This window comes from Erinaceus europaeus, chromosome 1, assembly GCF_950295315.1.
Source record: "Erinaceus europaeus chromosome 1, mEriEur2.1, whole genome shotgun sequence".
NCBI lineage: Eukaryota > Metazoa > Chordata > Mammalia > Eulipotyphla > Erinaceidae > Erinaceus > Erinaceus europaeus.
Genome location: NC_080162.1, coordinates 66,731,532 through 66,753,651, shown reverse-complemented (window position 1 = coordinate 66,753,651; position 22,120 = coordinate 66,731,532). Strand labels below are relative to the sequence as shown.

The window sequence follows — 22,120 nt, the reverse complement described above, 5'->3', positions numbered from 1 at the left end:
TAAAATCCTTTTAAAAAAGTGTGTTAAGGGGCTGGTTGGTGGCACACTCAGTGAAGAACACACATTATCATTCGTCAGGATACAGATCCTGGTCTCCCTTTGTGGAGGAGGGGCAGCTTCAAAAGCATTGGAGCAGTGCTGTAGGTGTTTCTTCCTCTTTTTTTTTCTTCTTCTTCTCCTCCTCCTCCTCCTCCCCCTCCTCCTCCTCCTCCTCCTTCTTCTCCTCCTCCTCCTCCTTCTCCTTCTCCTCCTCATCCTCATCCTCCTTCCTCTTCCTCCTCCTTTTCCTATTCCTACTACTCCTCCTTTTCCTAGTCCTCCTCCTCCCCTCCTCCTCCTTCTCCTTTTCCTATTCCTTCTCCTCCCTTCCTCCTCCTTCTCCTCCTCTTCTTTCTCTCCCTCCTATTTTTCCATATAGAGAAATAGAAAAAGTAAAAAATGGCCACTGAGAGCAGTAGAGTTAATGTATACATGGAGTCCAGCAATAACTCTGATAGAGGGAAAAAGAGAGAGAGAGAAAAAAAAAGTAAGAAAAAGGAAAAGAAAGAAAGAAAGAAAGAAAGAAAGAGAAATGGGTTAAACTAGGAGAACAAGTATTGGAGTCAGTTCTTTATTATTGCCAGAGACAAGGCAAAGAAAATAGTAAGCCTATTGGTGAAGGAAATTTTCCAGAAGATTGTGCAAAGATCCAGAGGATAGAGACTCCAGATAGGAGAGGGCCAAACTTTGCAGAGAAGACTCCATCAAGAAAAAATTATTGGGAAAATGTTCTTATTTGCAGATGTCACAATTGAAAATATACTTGTCATGAATTTGTGCTAAGTACAAAATAAAGCTCTTCAAAGAGGGGGTATAGCTCAGTGGTAAAGCATTTGACTGCAAAATTAAGCTGTTCAAATTATAAAACAAAACAGAGATAAAAAAACATTTGCCAGAAGTGAAAAGCAATTGTGTGACATAAACTATTTTTTGTATATGTACATAAATCCTTATACACATAGAGTGAATGTGTAGGCACATATTACTATTGTATGTGCTACATATCTAGGGTAAAATTATATAAATATAGAATATAGAGATAACTAAAATTGAGATAAGTCAATACCCATGGTGAGATAATGAAAGAAAATGAATAAAGAATGTTGAAAACAAATTTCTCATTCCATATTGGGTATCAAATCAGAATGTAGAAATAGAAACACATTATTTAGTGGCGTACTACTAAATGTCAAAAGAATCATGAAAAATAACTAAAAAGTCTTTATTTTAAGAATGAAATTGGTCTCTTTCCGGCATTCAAGATGTTGAAGCGAGGGTGTGGTGGGTCCTCTGGGGCCAAATTCTGGATCTCCTTGGGGCTTCCAGTCAGGGCCGTGATCAACTGTGCTGACAACACAGGAGCCAAAAATTTATATATTATCTCTGTGAAGGGATGACTAAACAGGCTTTCTGCTGCTGGTGTGGGAGACATGGTGATGGCCACAGACAAAAAAGGCAAACAAGATCTCAGAAATAAGGTACATCCAGCGGTGGTAATTTGACAACAAAAGTCGAAAAGATGGCGTATTTCTATATTTTGAAGACAATGTGGGGGTCATTGTAAACAATAAAGGGGAAATGAAAGGTTCTGCTGTCTCAGGACCGGTTGCAAGAGTGTGCAGACTTATGCCCCAGGATTGCGTCCAATGCTGGCAGTATTGCATGATTCTTCGGTGTATTTGTAAAAAATAAAAACTTATTTGTCCCTCCCTGTTGTATGCTTTACATTGGGTTGTTCTAGCTCTCCCCAGCCAAGAAAATTGGATCAGTCCTGCTAGTTTTGCGGGCCCACCTAGCCCCGCCCCTAGGAACCCCGAGAGGGTTCCAGAGTTCCAGAGTTTGAGAGTGCTTGGCGCCGCTGCAGGGGTAAGAGGCAGCAGAGTTCTGTTTGGTGATTAGTTTGTCTTAGTTTATGAATCGTTGTTCCTGAATAAAGAAATACAGCTTCCCTGCCCAGCCGTATGTCTCTGGTCGTCTCTGTTACCCGCCCGTGAAGCTAGCCCGGCCAGCTGGAGCCACCGAATTTTAACAACACCTCCCCGCCCCCCCCAAAAAAGCATGAAATTGGTGGGGCCAGGCAGTGGTGCACCTGGTTAATTGCATACATTACAATGCTCAAGGACCCAGGTTCAGGCTCCTGGTTCCCACCTGCAGAGGCAAAGCTTCATGAGTGGTGAAACAGAGCTGCAGGTGTCTTGTCTCTTTTCTTCTCTATCCTCCTCTCAATCAATTTTTTTCCCTCTGTCTCCAATAATAAGTAGAATATTTTTTAAAAAGAGAAGGAAATTGTGTTGGGATAGAAAGTTACTTTTATTTGTAAGTTTTGTGGGGTTTTTTGGGCACTTGAAAGTTAAGCATATAATTTGGTAGAAATAAAATTCAAGAGTTGAAAAATATTTCTTAGACATTGTTTTCATTGGATTAGTGTTTTTTAAAATGAAGGTAAATATTTTGCGAACTATTCATAACTGTGAAACCCTTTAAACACAACCATGTGTTCAAGTGTGTATGTGTGTGCACACACACATCAAAATTATCACCAAGCAGCTATTTTCTAGATGTGAAACATATTTTCCTCATTTTGAGTGCTGCAGTTATTTGTCCAACTTTTATCTGTAGATTTAATCAGACATTCTTGAGAAACTAAACCTGTCAAACAACTTTACAGCAAAAGCGAGTCAACAGGAAAGCAATGACCAACCTTCTCCTTCTGTCAGCTTCCTTTGGAATTAAAAAACAAATAGGCAAACATTGGGAATAATTGATTATTACTATCTTGGTAATTGATTATTAAGAAAAATAGACCTTCAAAATTGGACCAAAATAGTAATTAGTGTCTTTAGATTTACAAAAGTTTTAAACAAGTGATGAAAAACTACGTGTAAAGATGATACACGTATTTAAGGTTAAGATTAAGGTAAACAATAATCTCAGTATTTAACAATTCACTTTAATGACTTTAAAATTGGGTAGTAACCCTTTACTGGTCTTACTGGTCATTTCACTGTTAGGACAAAAAACCAGTGCTCTCGACTTTCAGTGCTGAAAAAGAGGGAAGACATTAAGAAAAATGAATTCTTTAACTACTAAGATGTATGTAAGCTTTCTTTCTTTTTTTTTATATATACTTTATTTATTCCCTTTTGTTGCCCTTGTTGTTTTATTGTTGTAGTTATTATTGTTGTTGTCGTTGTTGGATAGGACAGAGAGAAATGGAGAGAGGAGGGGAAGACAGAGAGGAGGAGAGAAAGATAGACACCTGCAGACCTGCTTCACCGCCTGTGAAGCGACTCCCCTGCAGGTGAGGAGCCAGGGCTCAAACCGGGATCCTTATGCCGGTCCTTGTGCTTTGCGCCACCTGCGCTTAACCCGCTGCACTACAGCCCGACTCCTGTATGTGAGCTTTCTTACAGAAAAACTTATTTTTAAATATATTTTAGCAATATAAAGGAATGAACCAATAATCTGTTAATTCATTAATAATGCCAAGAGGACTTCCCAGACTAATTTTTTAAATGCTTATACTTAAAGGGAGAGAGAGGACGGAGACATATAGATACACAGAAAAATACTAAACAATACTTTGTAATTTGGGAAGTGCTGTTTGGTGCTGTTCATGATACTTCCATGTTGTACTGGAGAATGAATTCAGAATCTCCCACAAAGTAGAATGAATGCTCCACCACTGAGTTATCTTCAGGACTCAGTCAGGCATAATGAGAGTCAAACTATAACCCATGTATGTATAATGCTGTTACATATTTCATCTGTACAAATAATGCTAACGTGAAATGCTAGTTGAATAGCTGTGTTTCCCAAATGTTTACAGGAACAATTAATATGAGTAGTGATACACTGAACATCCAAACAGTTTATGGGGAAACATATAATTTTGCAAGGTGCTCAGTACAAGAGATCACATGGACTACAAAGCCTAAAATATTTACTCTCCTCATAAAATATTTGCCTGTCTTTGTCATACAAATGAAATTATATGTTTTATAACAATTCACTTGAATAAGTTATAAGAGGTAGCATTATTATATACACTTGTTAAGCCTAGACTATAGGATCATCACAAACATTTGGATGATGCAGTCATCACGTAGCTTAAATAACAGAATATAATCTGTTCATGGGATGATTCTCTTCATTATCGTGTAGTTTAGTCCTACTTTTAATAATTAAAAAAATTATCTTTATTTATTTACTGTATAGGGACAGCCAGGAATAGAGAAAGGAAGGGGGAGATGGAAAGGGAGAGACAGAGAGACACCTGCAGCATGGCTTCGCCATTCTCAAAGCTTTCTTCCTGCAAGTGGGGAGCAAGAGTTGAACCTGGGTCCTTGTGCATTGTAACATGTGCACTCAAACAGATGCCCCACCAGCTGGCCCTAGTCCTAATTTTTGCAACTACCCCAAGACAAAGGTGACCACAATTTTGAAGGCATTTTCATTTTTTTCTTTATTGTCAGGAAAAGAAGTTGTTTTTCATCTTTATATTAAGGTTTGGAAGTTTTACTACAATTTTAAGTAGTTTCTGAAGATATTTTTCATTTTTAATGTGTAGTATAATCACTGCCATCTGTTATTTGGATTAGCTGTTCTTCCCTGCTCTTTGTACATATTTGTATATGGAATCTAATATTTAATATTTATAAAGGGAGGCACTATATAGTTAGGAAATGCATATATATTTATAAAATAGCTGCGTTTACTCTCTTTATATGTATATACGCAAATTGATTCCATTTTTTGTTCTGCCTTAAAGTGCTCACCTACACTTTTTTTAAAACCCAAAATTCCAGTTCATCTTTACACTTTATCTGTGTAACTCAATTTGGCATTACAAAGCTGCATCTAATTATTTATTTATTTCATGCTTTAAAATCTGGAGGGAACTGGAATATATTTTTTTCCTTTGAGTCATGCTATTTAGTTAGATGAAGAATGAAATTGTGCAAACCCGTGTTCTGTCAATTCCCTAGCATATTATAATGTCAATGTTAATGTAATAGATGGTACTCAAGTAAGAAGAAGCAAAATTTCAGTCTCTTTAAGTCATAGCAAGTTTATATACATGGTGACATGTATTGCTAATTATGTAGCTGTTATAGTATCATTGGGACTATTTTTAATAAACTGCATCATTGTGCTTTCTTCCTTATATTTACCCTTGGAAATACTTTAAGTAGAATTATTTTCCATGAAAACTAGCGTTTCTCTTCTATGTTAATCCAGCAATTCATTCAGAAATAAACTGTTTGGGGATATTTGGAAAAACAAAAGACATTTTTCCTGATTTGCTGGAACAGAGCATTGAAAGGCACTAGAGAACTGATGTGGAACAGATCAATAGAACTAGAGTCCACCAGTTTGTTGTTTACTTGTGTATTGGTCAGGGTTGTTTGTGACCGTCTAAGCTGAAAAATCCCCAAATTAAAAAAAAAAGGTATTAATCTAGGTAGATTAATTTTCTTATTTAGAATCTAGGTGGTCTAGGGTAGTAAGGTAGTTGAGAGACGCAAGACATATCTACTGCTCTACCAGGCTAACTCCTGGCTAAATTTTCAGCTGTAAGGTTACCTTACAGCTGAAAACAAGAGAGCATTTAGAGGACAAGAAGGAGAGAGGTGGGAAGATGAATAAAGAACATTGCAACTCCAAAATAAAGTCCCATTATTATTATTATTTTAAATTTTATTATCTTTATTTATTGGATAGAGACAGCCAGAAATTTAGAAGGTAGGAGGAGATAGAGAGGAAGAGAGACAGAGAGACACCTGCAGCCCTGCTTCACCACTGTTAAAGCTTTCCCCCTGCAGGTGGGGACCGGGGCCTTGAACCTGGGTCCTTGTGCACTATAACATGTGCACTCAACCAGGTGTGCCACCACCCGGCCCCATAAAGTTCTATTATTAATGGAATGTTGGATGAGGGAAACTGAACGAGTAACTAGAGTCCTCTACCAGAACCTCTTTGAAAAATAACTTCGTTGAGGTCCTGGAACATGATGGCAGAGGAGGACCTAGTGGGGATTGAATTGTTATGTGGAAAACTGGGAAATGTTAATCATGTACAAACTAAACTATTACATTTTACTGTTGATTGCAAACTGTTAATCTCCCGATAAAGAAATTTTAAAAAAGAAAAGAAAAATAACTTCCTGGGCTATCAAAATAGCTCTCACTTGGATAGAGTGCTGCTTTGCCATGTCTACAACATAGGTCTAAGCCCGGCCTACTCTGCATTGATGGAAGTTTCTGTGCTGTGGTCTGTACCTCTTACCTTCTCTCTATCTAAACAACAACAACAAAAATAAGTAATTTCTCCCACATTCTCTGTATGTTTTAAAATAATAATACAATAATTGTAACCAGAGTTTGCTTTTAGATTCCTAAGGTGGGGGAAATTAAATTGAAAAGAGAGACTGCTGGAAGTCATCATCTGAAGAAAAAAAAAAAACATGTTCTTGTTGGTTATCTCTGTTTTGTAACTTTAACTGTATTAGCAGTGGTGACTGAAACCTTTGTGTAGTAAGAGGAGATATAAAACAATAGAATTTAGTGTGATTAAATTGAAAGGTTATTACCTGAAACCAATCATCATGTCAAAATGTTTATTTAATTTTATTAGTGATTTAATAATGATTGATAAGATTGTGAGATAAGAGGGGTACAATTTCATAATATTCCCACCACCAGAGTTCTGTACCCCACCCCACCCCCATTTAAAACAATTTTTATGACAGAGATAGAGAGAACAGAGCACTGATTAGCTCTGCAGCTGTAGTGCCAGAACTGAACTTGGGACTCTGTGGATACAAGTCCTGTACCCCACAACTGAAATACCTCTGTGGTTCAAGTTTGGAAAAGAAAACAAGATTTCACAATATGCAAAAACTCAAAAATATGAATAAATTCTTTTTAAACTATGGCATAACATCGTTAGATACCCAAGTCTCGTGGTTATATTTGAAATGAAAGAGATTAGAGATGTGCTGATAGAATATGGAAGGTATTTGTCTGGAAGAGAAACTGATTCATGATGATTTTATCTTGTCATTTTTCTACTACAGTAACAATGCTGAGGGGCAAAAGATGGTGGGAGAGAAAGAGGATGAGGTGATGAAGTCTTTACTCAATGTTTCTCATCACTGTTTCTATAATCCTCACTCTCTAACACATGTATTTCCTGTGAAATGTGAATTCTGTAGAAAGTGTCTTTCCGTAAACAAATTTGGATCTTACTTTTCTTTTAAAATTGTACTTAAGATGATTGGTCATATTTCAATCAAAGCTTTTGCCTTGAATGAAGCATGAATGAAACTTTAAATGAATATAAGGTCATTTTTCTTGGTTTTTTTTCAAGAAGAAACACCACTTTTGTAACAATGAAAGCACTCTGAAAGCTTCTTCACTTTTGTATGATAGGATTTAGAGAAAATGCATGGTGCTATCAAGAAAGGGTTCAAGTAATAGCTCAAGGAAAGAAAAATATATCTCTTTTTCAATGTGCCAGTGATCATTTTAAGTTGAGTTCTCACTGTAAGATATATAAATTGTATCCTTTATATCAATATAAGATTTTGTTAGTAACAATACAAATGACATGTATTTAAGTCCTCCCCCCCCTTTAAATGTCCTAAGAATACATTTCTTATTCACATAGCTGTATGGAATAGATGAACAAGTGGTCAGGGTAACCTTCACTAGAAAGCTATTTGGGGACTCAGGTTAGCAAAGTCTCTGCCTTCCACTATGTATGATGACCAAAGTCACCATGGAGATAATCTTTTCAGCAAGTCAGTAAAATTGTATAGAATAGTATACAGAGACGGTTTTAGGTGATGAAGATTATTTGATGTAATTCATATGCAGTTACTATAAAGCTGGTTCAGAAGAGTTTTTCTCCATCATTTCAACAAAGATAGAATTAGAAGTAGTGTGAAGCTTACCTGCAATTAGAGCTCATATATTTACAAAAGAGGTTTTGAATTAGAAAAAAATATTAGAGATAGAAGTGGATTAAAGTTTATAGGGTCAATGCAAGTAAAAGAGATGTTGACTAAATCACAGACCACAGAATTAGGATGCTGACTACTGCAAATAAAAGATTATACCAGGACACATAATGATAACATATATAATTTTAGAAGAATTATGAATACATTAGGTGCTACTGATTATCACTGTGGGACAGAGATTTACATAAGATTATTTGATCCTTACTCTTCAAGATAACACAGTAGAGTAATAAAATGTACTGACTGTCGGGCCAACAGTCTGGATTTGAATTCTGGTTCTTCTACTTAATAGCTGGAACTCTTGAACACACATTTAACTCTTCTCTGACTCAGTTTCCTTCACTATAAAATGAAGATAACAGTAGAAGTGCACATGAAACCATGTTCAAAGACCCTGGTTCAAACCTTCAGCCCCTGCTTGTATTAGGGGAGCTTCATGAGTGGTGAAGCAATGCTACAGATGTCTTCTCTCTCCCTATATCTACCTCCCCTCTCAATGTTCTCTGTCCCATCCTAAATAAATAATAAAATAAATATAAGAAATAAAAGACTAATTTAACTCTTGAAGTCTCTATTTTATATTAAGTAAAATGCAGTTAATAATATTGTCCATTGAATCAGAAAAGACTAACAGTAATACTTAAGCAATGACATACTTAGTATCTTATTTATCAGAAGATATAGAGATAATTCAGAGGAATAACAGTCACATGAAGGATCAAGACTCTTCATTTTTTATTTGGCTATACTTTTTACACAGCAACACATGAACAAGAAAGAGAGAGATGCTTATTTCCCCCAAAACCTCAGCTTTCTGAGTTCATTTGCCAAATTTGGATTCCTAAAGCACATCATAAAGCAATCATAGCCTGAGAAGAAAACAATTCTATAATTGTTTTAGACCAACAGATCAATCATAGTTCGTTCCCTGGGATGGAGTCATTTTCTCTAAGCATGAGATAGTTCCCTTGGATAATGTGCTGTTTTGCCATGCACCGGACCCAGGTTCAAGCTGGGCTCCCACTGCATTGATGGAAGCTTTTGTGCTGTGGTCCCTGTCTACTTCTCTGGTTCTAGATGAAAGAAAGAGAAAAAGAGAGAGATTAGGATAGAAGAGTTCTGGCTATTATATAGTAAGGGTTATGTTACTGGGTGTCTGGGAAATGCTTAGCCTAGTGCTTTGGCCTACAGAGCACACTCAATAAAGTTTAGCTTAGCCAAGTCCCTGAGGCTGACTTTCTGGAGGGAAATTCTGTGTTTTCACAAAACAACAGACCTCTCTATTGTTATAAAAACAGAATAGAGCATTAGATTTGATGGATTACAGGCCTGGCTCATATTATTTTGGATGTTCTTACAGGTCCCTTTGCATAGTAAAAATCCCCACACTTAAAATAATGTTTCTAACTTGTATCCTTAACCAGAGATGTGGAAAATGAGAGAGTTGAACCAAGCAAGCTGCTTCAAGTCTTAGCATACATGTTAATGAGATTTATTACAAAGCCCTTCAGGATCAAACTGCTTCCTTTTTCTGGCAGAAGAAGCTTCTGTAACCCCTCTTTGTCTTGAAGGAAAAACATTCATACTTCTACAGATTCATTCTCCTTCTGACATTCACAGCGACATCTGGAAAATATCAGGAATACTAGATGAGTGAATATTCATTGAACCAGTTATTGTCAAGTATGGTACCTAACAGAAGACCCTCCAACTCAGTGTCATTTAAGAATGAGCATTTATTGTCATGATAAAAAACTTTCAGGTAGATGGGTTCTAATGAATTTGTCCCAAAGCTTCAGATTGGCTCAATGTCTGCCTCAGACAGTTCCCTGATCTATGCATATATCTCATGGCAATGACAAGAAATAGAAGATGACAAAGAAACCTCACAAACATATTTTAAGTATTTGATCCTACACATTTTCTGATACTCCATTGACCAAAGCAAGTAGTACTATTCAACATTAGTGCAGTGAACAACTACACAGCATGTCCAGCTAAAAACTACAAGCTGATATGACAAAATCTGTGGATAAGGAGAAAGGGAAGGACTAGAGCCCACCAGGAAGATAAAGCATTTACATTTCATTCAGCCTAGAGCCAGTTTCTTTTAATTTTATTTATAAAAAGGAAACGCTGACTTCGAGCCCCCGGCTCCCCATCTGCGGGGAGTCTCTTCACAGGCAGTGAAGCCTTTCTTTCCCCTTCTCTGTCTTCCCTTCTTCTCTCCATTTCTCTCTGTCCTATCCAACAACAACAACATCAATACATCAATAACAACAGCAACTACAACAATTAAAAAAAAAAAAGGAAACACTGACAAAACTATAGGATAAGAGGGGTACAACTCCACACAATTCCCACCACCAGAACTCTGTATCCCATGCTCTTCCCTGATAGCTTTCCTATTCTTTAACCCTCTGGGAGTATGGACCCAAGGTCATTGTGGGATGCAGAAGGTGGAAGGTCTGGCTTCTGTAATTGCTTCCCTACTTCACCATGTTCACAAGAGCATTGACTGGTCAATCTATACTCCCAGCCTGTCTCTCTCTTTCCCTAGTGGGGCAGGTTCTGGGGAATCCAGGTCACATTGGTGGGGTCATCTGTCCAGGGAAGTCTGGCTGGCATCATGCTAGCATCTGGAACATGGTGGCTGAAAAGAGAGTTAACATATAAAGCCAAACAAGTTGTTGACTAATGAACCTAAAGGCTGGAATAGTGCAGATGAAGAATTGGGGTGTCTCCATTTTGTAGATAGCTAGTAGGCATATTTTAGTTATATTCCAAAGGGCCTGTGGCTATACTAGTTTTTTTTTTTCTTCCCCTCCCCCAGCGTGAAATCTGATATGCAGGTGGATCCAAGTTATTGTCTGGGGAGATGATATCATAGCTGAAAAAAGGACCAGAAAGCTGGATCAGGGTAGAGCCAGTTTCTAATCCTCCAAATTTCTTTTCTAAGGTGCACATGTCTGATCTGTTTGGGCTTACTAAGCTTTTCTGGTAGATAAAACATATTTGACTAATAATCTTTACAGTAGATAGCTGAGGGACTATGAAAGGGGAGGAGAGGGAAAACAAGAAAAGAGACAAGAGCTATTCTAGTAAAGTCAATTGAAAGTACTCCCGAGAAGGCCAGGAAATTGTGTTGTAGTTCCTTAAAAGAAAGAGAAATCATGTGAGAATGTGACTGGTGCTTTCTAGGAGATACCTATAAGGTTGCTGATTAGAGGAATAATGGATCACATGCTTACTCAGGCTTTTGTTTAGGGAGATGTGCTCTAAGTAAAACAAGCCTGTCTGTAAAGAGATTCTTTGTAGTAATTGCTTTCCAAGGGCAGGAAATGCCTTTCCACAGAGAGCAGAAATCACTGGTCATGCTCACTAGGCTATCTAAGGTGATTTTAAAATAATATCTACTATAGAGTTAGGGATCCATACTTCTTCTTCTTGTTTTTTTTTTTTTTTTTTTTTTTTTGCAATGCTGACAGAAAATTTCCCTATTGTACCTTTTTTAGTCTTTTGACAGTGTTTTAAAGATAGTTAGTCTTTAAGTCCTGGGGCAAAGGACAGGAAGGACAAAGAGAAAGGAATGCTTCTCAAGTTTCTTCTTTCATATCCTGTTCTTTTAAAAATGAACCTGTATTTGAGATACAGCTTATAATAAAATGAACCTTCTTTGCCTGTATAATTTTATTAGTTTTGACACGTGCATACACACATTTCCTTACTCCCACCCCACCCCCCCAAAAAACATTTCCTGGCACTTCCTTTGTCAGTTCCTGCTTGCTCCTAGATGCATTCACCTAATTATCTGCTTACTGTTACCAAAAAATAGTTTACCTGTTCTAGAATCACTACATATGAAAACAAGTATTTGTAGTCTACTGGTGTTCAGTTTTTTTTTTCTTTTACTAAACTTAACAGTTTGTAACCTCAATATGAGGTTGCTTGTCATCTGTTATGTCTTTTTCTTTCCTTTTTTTGTATTATTAATGGAGGTAGAGTCAATGGCTTGTAGTAAATACAGTGGTTGGTACTTGTGTAAAAATTCTCAGTTTTCTGCAAAACACTCTCATTCACCCCCAGCCTAGGTCTTCCTCCACCATCATGTACCAAGACCTGAAAAGTCCCCTCCCCCCCCCACTTCAGTCCTTTACTCTGGTGCAGTACATCATCACCCTTCTCATTTCTAAATACTATTCCATTGCTTGGATATACCATCTTTTAAAACCCATTCATTATTTGAGTGTGGGTTTTCATTTTAGGGCTACTTTAAAGAAATCTGTGAGCATTGCTACAGAGGTCTGTGTGAACATGTTTTCATTGCTCTTGGGCAAATAACTATGAATGAAAGTCTCGTTCATTTAAATTGATTTTTTACTGAAGAGGTGTTTTACAAGACTGTTGTCTCAGGAGTATAATATCACATCTCCACAACAATATGCGCTATTGCACATTGCCCACTGCAAATATGTTCTTACCCTCCAGTGCAGTCCATTGGGTTCACTCCCCCCCACACACATACCCTGCTTTAGTGACCCTAGATAGGGCAAAGAGTTTAGATCTACTTCATCTTATCTATTCATTTATTTTATTTCCTTAATCCTATATAAGAGTCAGATAATCTTTGTCCTTATGATTTGTTGCACTTATTAGATCTCCATCCAGCCCTACCAATGTTAGTTCTGGGTTTTGGTTTAGGTGGTGCTGTGGACTGAACCTGAGATCTCAGAGCCTCAGGCATAAGAGTCTGTATAACCACTATGCTATCTCCCCAGCCATAGTTCTGGGTTTTGAGTTAGTAAATGTCTACTTTTATAGGATACTGTTCTCCAAAGAGACTTCAACATCGTGTTAAACTTTCTCAGTTGAGGGGTGAGAGTTCCAGTGGCTCCACATCTCAAACACTGCTATTAATAGTCTTTTTAAATTTCACCCATTTTGGTGAATTAAGTGTGTGTGTGGGGGGGAGGGAGGGAGGAACGTTTGTTGAAAGTCAGACAAACATTCTCAGACTATGTTCTTGAATGAGCACGTCTCCACTAGTAAGATACTTAACCTCTCTTTTAATCTCTTTGTGTCTCTTGCGAGGAAAAGGAAAGAGAAAGGGAGGGAGGAAGAAAGAAAAGAGTAGAGGAGAGCGAGCGGGGTGGGTGTGGGGTTGTGGTCTGGAGAAGGCAGTGCTTTTTACTCAGGATAAGTTTTCTATCTGAAAAGCACAAGTTAACCACACACCTCAATGGCTTCAAGACCAGTGAGTGCACTGTAAAAACACTCCAGCAGCCGCGAGGTTTCCCCCAGGTGCTCTCAGGGCAGACTCTCAACTGCTCTCTAATCTGCTAATAAATAAAAATTGTCTTTTCAAAGAACTGGTTTGTGGTCGACGGTGGAGAGCTCCAGCAGTAAGGGAGTACTGCACTTCGCCTCTCCGATCCCTTGGCAAGCTTGGATCCCAAGGCATTCCCAGGCTCACACTCAAGTTCCCCAGATAACTCCAAAGAATCTAAGGCTCCGGATACCCCCAGGCATCTCTGCGACCTGGGCGCGGGGCCTGCTCAAAGGGCGTGCAGGAGGCCCAGGCGGTGGCTGCAGTGCGGCCCAGGAGCCGGGAGATGCCGCTGTGTCCCCGCTTGCGGGCGACTGACCCAGCGAGCAAAGTTGGGCTGGGAGCCGCGGGGGGAAGGAGGGACCGAACGAGCGAGGGTGGCGGGGAAGGGGAGGGGAGGAGGGAGGACGGGAAGGAACAGGGCGGGGGGGGGGGGGCGCGGAGCGTGTGTCACTCGCTCTCTCCCTCCGAGTCTAGAGGATGTGCTGAATGGTGCGCTCTGAGGCGGCGGCGGCTGTGGAGCAGCAGCGGGCGGCGTGTGGCAGCCTGGGCTGCGGGGCTCGGCTTCTCCTCGCCCTCTGAAGCGCCGCATGCACCGCGGGCGCCTGACCCCGCGTCCCGCCCTAGGCATGGCCTGGCGCCTCTTCCTCGTGCGCCCCGCCTGCTGAGCCCGCCGGAGGAGGTGCGGAGGCCGGGAGGTCGGCGCGGGAGCAGAGTCGAGCGTCTCTGGAGCCGAGAAAGGAGCCCGCGCCCCGCGTCCGTGCCCCGCGCCCGGTCCCTGCCGCGCTCGCCCGGGCCGCCCGGAGCCCCGATGAGCCCAGATGGCCGGGGCTCAGCCTGGAGTGCACGCTTTGCAACTCAAGCCCGTGTGCGTGTCCGACAGCCTAAAGAAGGGCACCAAATTCGTCAAGTGGGATGATGTAAGTCCCGGGGCGGCCGGGCGTGGGGTGCAGGCAGGGCGCGGGGCAGGGCTGCGGGCCGGCGGCGTGGGGGTGGGGCGAGGGGCGCGTTATGCAATGAGCGCTCCGGGGCTCCTGGGCTTCGGGGCTGGTGGGCAGGGGCGGTCTCGGGGTGCACAGGTTGCCAACTGGCCAGACAGCCGGACAAGATCGGGGGTTTTGCGAGCGCGCTCCCGAGTCTTCGGGGCTTGGTGGTTGACTCCCTGGCTGGCTCTGCAAACGCCCCCCCCCCCCCAATTCCTTACCCCCTGAAGGTCCTAAATCTTGTGGGCTCGTGGAGCTGGAGGGGACAGGTTTTGTCTGCTGAATGATCCCGAGAGTTTGGCAAGTAGGGAGTGTGAAGTTGCGACCATCTGGAAAGCGCAGGGGTGTGAACAAGACGCGCCACCTCTCTGCCCACTGTCGCAAACCACGTTCCCCCTCCCGTCTTCTCTGCCCCTGTTCAAGGAAGAAAGAACTGCCCCGAAGTCCGAAACTGTTTAGTGATTGCATAGCCATCTTTGCGCTCATGTGGCAGGCCACGCGGCAAAGGACACAACCCAGCCGACAGGTGGTCGTAGATGCCAAACTTCAGCGGCTGGCTCCAGAGTGAGGGACCTTGAGAAGGTCTGAAGAGGACATACCTGGGGAGGCTAGAGAGTGGCAGAAGTGGCATTGAGGAGTCCAGGAAGGTTTGTGGGTCTGTAGGAAAATGTGTGAGAACTGGCTTTGGGAGGACTGGGCTAGTTGGAGGAATCTTCAGCTTGAAACAGACCTGGCAGGACAATAGCAATTCATCTTTTGTCAGGTAGGGCAGCATCTAGCCCAGTCCCAGTATTTTACCTCAACCAAAGGCTTCAGGATTTCAAGTACTACACACACCATTATTTTCAAATATATAAATTAATAATCTTGCTGACAACATATGATAAAGGACTTGATGGTAGCACTTTTATGTCCTGGGTGTCATTCACAAGGTTTGATAACCTCCCACTGAAATAAATCTGAGATTCCAGCATCTAAGGAAATTTAGATTTACATGACTAAGACATCTCCTAAACAGGAGGAATTATAGAAGAATGAGATGTTCTTCTTGCTGAAAAGATTTTCCACCTAGTAAATTATAGCCTGTTATGCTCCAGGGTATTTTTCTTTAATCTTCTTAAGCCATTTCCCAGTGTCTGAAAATAATTTAAATATTCTGGGTAGCGAATCCAATTACTTAGCTGAGTGGGTCTGTATCTGTATTTTGTCCAGTTGGAAGCACAAAAGGAACTTGGAGTATGAGTTGCAGCTTCCTTGAACACTTATGCCAATTATTAAATGCTATTGGCGAAGGTGTAAACATGCATCTTTTTACTGTGGACTTTACACTCTTCTTCTGTCCCATTCCACTGACTGGATGTTTCTGTAAACAGAGTAGAGTCTAGACAACAAACTCAGACACAGATTAAGTGCTTTGTGTTGAAGGAAAAATAAAGAAAACTGCAATTTAGCAACAAATAAAACTATCTTGCCTATCTGGAGATCTTCAGATAGAGAGCTAACATGATGATGGATATGCTGAGAAGGAGAGTACAGGGCAGGAATAAAAGAGCAAAAGACTTAACAGAATAAAAAGAGGACATTTCAGATTATGCTTTGGATTTCTTCACAGTGGTAAACTGTATTTTATGTAATTTTGAAGAATGTCTTGCTTGGGTAAAGTATCCAGTATAACTTTGAAAATGATGCTTTTCTGTAGGAATACATCCATGTTGATTATTTATCATCATATTGATGTATGCCACATATATTACATCCTTTACTGCCAGCTTCAGGCCCTAGAATAGAACCTGAAATGGCCAAAAAGAGAGAGAGAGAGAGAGAGAGAGAGAGAGGGAAATTACTGCTGTTATACATCTTACATACTAAAAGAAGGAGGCAGAAAAGCATCAAGAAACTTAGCATCGAGATGGAAATTATGAGTGCTTCAGTGAGAGCAGTGGCAAAACCATTAATCTAACACCTCCTAGAGAAGTTGAGAAGAATCCCCTTTTAAGGTTTCAACAGTGAATTTCCTCAGAAATGCTGCAGGGAAGTGTTGCAAGAATGGTGTAGGTACTAAGGAGAGGGCTAGTAGAATCTAATAGATTTATGGGGGAAAATCCAGGAGTTAAGTTACCAGGAATATGATGAACTATGCCATAAGTTCCTTGACTTTTTAGGTCTCCATAGTGACTGATGAACTAGTCTTATCTCTGTATTTTCATTTTGAGAAATTCACGCAGCTGTTACCAGTCTACTTAAGAGGTAGAACCATCTTAATGACATAATCATGGACAATCTCTTTAGATTTTCTGAGGTATTTCATGAAGTGTTTTTGATGTTTAAGCTGGTTTATCATATTCATAACTTACTGTTAAATTTCTTATATGTAGTGAACATTTAATTTATTATTATTTTGCATTTTACCTGCTTTTGGTAGGATTGCTGGAAAAGGAATGGAAAGAGACATTCTTGAGAGATCTAGGCTGACTTTTTAGATCTTTGAAGAGAGTGCTTGTTTGCCTTTTCTTTTCTTATGACGCTGACCTTGGGAAATATCTGCTAACCCCTCTCCCCCCCACACACACCAGGCATTACTTGTCAATAGAAAAGTAAATGCTGGATATCACTAAAAATATCTGATCTCACTTAACAATTTTAGAGCCCCGCTCTCTGGTTTTTAAGTGGAAGGAAAGGCAAATTGATAAAAACAAATTCTCAATATCCCATTAAAAAGGATATGTGAATAATGGTACATTTCAAAATGATGAGTTTGGGGCTATTTAGAATTGGTATGTGATTATCTTCTGTTCCTTGAGTGATTAAAGCACCATAGTCATCCGTCTCATTGTCCTGAGCACCTTATGGAATGGAAACTGTCAGCCAGAGGCTGTAGTGCCCTGCATAATTTGTTGGCTACCTGCCAATGTCATGGTGAACTTGTAGATGATCTGAGGTTGGTAGTCCAAAGCTTTGACATGGGCACTAATCATCACCTACAGCAGAAACAAGTAATGGGACTTGTTCAGGGTCCAGGAGACTTCTTGTTGCTCTAGGGCCAAGTATTCACTTTTTTTTTCTGATCAAGAGGACTTTAAAATTTTTTTTCTTTTTTTAAAAATTATCTTTATTTATTTATTGGATACAACCAGAAATTGAGAGAGAAGGGGGTGATAAGAGTCAGAGAGACACCTGCAACACTGCTTTCCCACTTGCAAAGCTTTCCCTCTGCAGGTGGGGGCTGCGGCTTGAACCTGGGTCCTTGTGCACTGTAACGTGCATTCAGCCAGGTGTGCTACCACCCGGCCCTCAAGGGAACTTTTTGAAGGTTCTCAGGCTCTTTGAAGTTATATGGAAATATTTCAACGTTTGAACAACTGGCAGTGCTGTATACAGCCTGAACATCAAGGCTAAACCTTGTCCTCCCAGAAGCTGGCCTGCAGATAAAGGACTGACTGACTTCTTATGGCTACCTGTTTCACCAGTGATATCAAAGGCTGCAAATTTATCCTTACATTTATTGGACATTTTTTTTTTGTCATCAGGGAAGAGGTGGATATAATGGACACTGGCACTATGGGAAAGTTCCTGTAAGATGGACAATGGAAGGGGAATTACTTTCTCCACTTCAGCTGGGGAGAGTGTGGATCTAACCTTTTTCTTTTTTCTGGCATTTGACCTTGCTCTGTATTGAACAGGATGGATGTCGAGGGAAAGAGGAAGGGTAAACATTGCACAATAGGCCCCAACCCATTTGCCCAGGAGAGTAACTTTTGTTCCATAGTGTCTAGTGCATAAAAAGCTTTTTGTTTATTTGTTCTTTTCCTTTTTTCTATTCTCACCCTCCTAGTCTCACTATGGGTTTGTTGCTTAATGTATCATCTTAGTCTCATTTCCTCATCTTTAATGTAAGGGTGGTATATTTCTTGCTGCACAGAATGCCTATGTGAAGGTTAAGTGAATATGCATTGCTTGGTGTAGTTCTGATATACAAGACATTCTCAGTAAAACATATTTTTAAAAGTCATTTTCCCTGTTACTAGATGACCCTGGAGATAGTGAGTATATTTTAGATAACTCTTATCCTCCACAGATAGGAGAAACTTCAGGCCTTTCTTCCATTCCTTTCATAATACATTTTCATTTTCACATTTTACAATTTGAAAAGAAAAAGCAAAATACACTCTCTTGAAAATCAGTTTTCAGAGCATCTAAAAGCTTAATTTGTACTTAAAAATCTTTCAAGAAAACTTATACAAAGGTACTGGGAGATACCTCACCTGGTAGAGCAGGTCAATTGCCATGTACAAGGCCCTGGCCATAGCCGTGGCATCATATGGGAATGTGATGCCATGTCTACTGCAGGAAGCTCCGCAGATAGTGGAATAGACATGTGGTATTTCTTCCTCTTTCTGCCTATCTCTCTTTTCCTTGGTCTGAAATAAAAAGAATTAGCAAGTTGACCTTGGAGTGGTGCATTCATACATATTGGAGGCCCTAGCATCATTTAAAAAAAAGGATATGGTCTACAGCCATACCACCTTGAACACGCCCGAGCTCATCTGAAAAAAGGATATGAGTATACACACACACACACACACACACACACACACACACACACACACACACACACACACGAGGTTTTCTTTTGTAAGTTGCAATGCCAAAGACGAATTAGTATTTATTTATATGAAAAAAATTTGTGCATTCCCAGACTGCCCCCCCGCCAAGAAAACTGTCAAACTATACTAAATATTTAACACTTAAAAACCCAAATCACATTCACATAAAGACAGAATTTATGTGAGAAATACAGAATATGTAAAGGAAAAGTTCCCAGAGGAGGCTTGATGTTGCCACTCTCCCTTCTCAGGATGTACACTCCCAATAGAACAGTTTTTGCAAGGTTGGGTGCTGGCACATCTGGCAGAGTGCATATGTTATGGTGCCCAAAGACCAGGGTTCAAGGCCCTGTCACCACCTGCAGGGTAGAAGCTTCATGAGCAACGAAGTTATCCTGGTGTTGAACTCCATATAATGGTTTGGCCTGTTTTTGATCCACTAAGGCTATGCGTTTTTCATTTTTCAGTGAAAACCAAACAGACCCTCTTAGCATTTTTATTATTGCCAAGTGAACCTTCTTGAACAATAACCAAAAAGGTGACTGTTCTTCGATTTAGATGCCACTTGATTAAGGCTTTATCTGTCCTAAAGTAATATCTGAGAAGTGAAACAGGTGTACTAAATGCCTGGAAGGAGGAGACAGTTAAACAAAGCTCTAGTTATTTTGTAAGGAAATGCAAAGCCTACAGACTGTTGGCACTGGAGAGTAGAGGTAGAGTGTGGTTTCTGTAAGATAACTTTCTCTTGTAGGTTTTCTCTTTTATCTTGCTTGACTTTGATATTCCCACCTATGATGCATTAGGACCATTTGCTCTGGCTGTTAGCATATCTCAAGTATGTCTCCTGAAAGTTTAACCTATCAGCAAACAGCTTCAAATTGTATTCACCTGCAGTGATGTTTAAATGGGTCAGGAACGTTATGCTTTTTTATGTAGAACTTAGTAACCTGTAGTTAAATGTTTATCAGAATTGTTTCATGTTATCATGAACAAAAAGTGCCAGCAGAAAATGGAATGGAGTTGATAGCGAATTGTTGGCTAATGCTATGGCTCTCTACCTAAATAAAAAACTTGCTAACTGAGAATGTTAGCTTTTCTGTTACTGAGTTAATATTAGATTTATGCAGCCTTTCCAAGTTATGTAAATTTTACCTGCACATATTTCAGTCTTCCTCTTGACCATATATCCCATTTCTGATCTCTCTGGCCCCTGCACCCCCTATATATTAATAATTTTTTAAGTTACACATGAGATTCTAATTATGCCATTAATTTTTATAAGAAATAAAACCAATTGAGTATTTTTAAAGTTCTGATAGTTAATTTTACTATCTTCTTCACTTGTTAGCTTCGCTTTTGGAAAGTTTTTAATTTGTATTTTGAGGATGCTTATATATGTGTATATTCATTGATGTTGACTAAATTTGTATATGTGTATTAAGAAACTAAATTATTGGAGGCTGAGAGAAAGCTCACCTAGTACAGTGCAAACCTTTCTTGATCAAGTAGATTAAAAAGCACATTAATGGGTGCTGGGTGGGTTAAGCGCACATGGCTTATGGATCCCCACCTGCAGGGGGAATTGCTTCGCAAGTGGTGAAGCAGGTCTGCAGGTATCTCTCTCCCCCTCTCTGGCTTCTCCCTCTTCTTGATTTCTCTCTGTCCTATCCAACAACAACAACAGCAGCAAAATGGAAAAAAATGGCCTCTAGGAGCAGTGGATTCATAGTGCAGACACTGAGCCCCAGCGATAACCCTGGAGGCAAAACAAAGACAAACAAACAAACAAAACACATTAATGCTGTTAACTATGATTCTTTCTTAGGTGTGTTGTCCTGGATATGGTGGAATCTCATCCATGCTCCCATGGAACATTTCATAACACAAGATTCTGGAAATCTCTGTTATTAGAAGAGTTCCTTAATGCATCTGCTACTAAGGCTACAAATCAAGCTACACCAAACAGGTGCAGCCTTATTAGATCTGGAGGGCAGAAATGGGAAAAACACCACATTTCTGCATCCACTGGGTTGTTTATACACTTATGTAAGATGTTGAAGGACAAACTGTTATCGTCTGTGATCTTCCTCCAGTTTTGTATTTCCAACTCCCTTTGTATAAAGGAGAAATGGCGATACTGTCTACTCTTTTGGATGGTTTTTCCTTTTTCTTTAGCTAAGCTAGTGTGTGTGTGTGTGTGTGTGTGTGTGTGTATATATGTTTTAACTCCACAAGTTTCTTCTTGAAGTCTCTCCTTTTTAAATGGAGTAGAGGCAACAACTCATCCATGGAAGGAGGCATAATCCTGAAGGTCCTCTTTACTTCCACTTCTCTCAAGTGCTTAGTTACATACAGTAACATCACTTTATATTCATCACTTTATAGACATTTTTGGTTTCTTGCACTAACATACCTAATGTGCCCTTTTACAATTGTAGAACTTTATCCTTCAGTTCTATTGTAGAGTTACTGTCTAGTCATCCCATGTAAATGGAATTTTGCTGTAATCTTCCTCTAGAATTCAATATCAAGAGTAAATCTCTTGAACAGGCATGTGCACTTGTAAAGCACTATTATTTATTTATATATATTCACCTCTGTTCAGTAATCAAGGTGTTGAGGGGGTAGGAATACACTGTTACTATTCTCACTTTACAGAGAAGCAGATTGAAGCTGATGAAATGTGAGTTATCCAAGGACATGCAACTCCCTAGATTCAGACTCTCAACTATGACTAGGCTTTCTGATTAAAATTGGGGTCATTTTTTGTCTGCCATGATTTTTCCAAACAGTATCCCTTTGGTAATAATATTTTAAATATTTTAATTAGAACCCAAATGAAAAGAAATTCGTTGATTTTTCTTTCATAGAATCTCCTTAATTTTAGAGTGAATAAGACTTGGATCCCTTTTTTACTCAATTTTTTGAGATTGTGTTTCAAAAGTAGCTATTTTTATGGTGTACATATAAGTTAGCTTTCCTCTATGCTGTATAGGAATATTGGAAAATTTAATTGCTGCTTTGAGGCATAGAAGTCAGTTTACAAATGTTCTTTTTGTTGTTGAGTCTTCTTGCTTTCTTTTTTAAAAAATTGTTTATTTACTGGATAGAGATGGGGAGAAATTGAGAGAGACAGGGGAGA

The 22,120-nt window shown here is 39.7% G+C and overlaps 1 protein-coding gene and 1 pseudogene across 2 annotated transcripts in view; both read left to right on the top strand.

The window, feature by feature from the left end:
* The first annotated feature begins 1,301 nt into the window (after positions 1 to 1,301).
* On the top strand, positions 1,302 to 1,705 carry LOC103128675 (large ribosomal subunit protein uL14-like; annotated as a pseudogene).
* Positions 1,706 to 13,798: 12,093 nt separating this feature from the next.
* PLCB1 (phospholipase C beta 1) overlaps positions 13,799 to 22,120 on the top strand; it is an 805,117-nt gene continuing 796,795 nt past the window's right edge. For both annotated transcript variants that reach the window (XM_060186536.1, XM_060186537.1), the window contains exon 1: positions 13,799 to 14,311. In XM_060186536.1, coding sequence (XP_060042519.1) covers positions 14,213 to 14,311 — 99 coding nt within the window. In that variant the 5' untranslated portion in view covers positions 13,799 to 14,212. The remainder of the gene's footprint in view (positions 14,312 to 22,120) is intronic.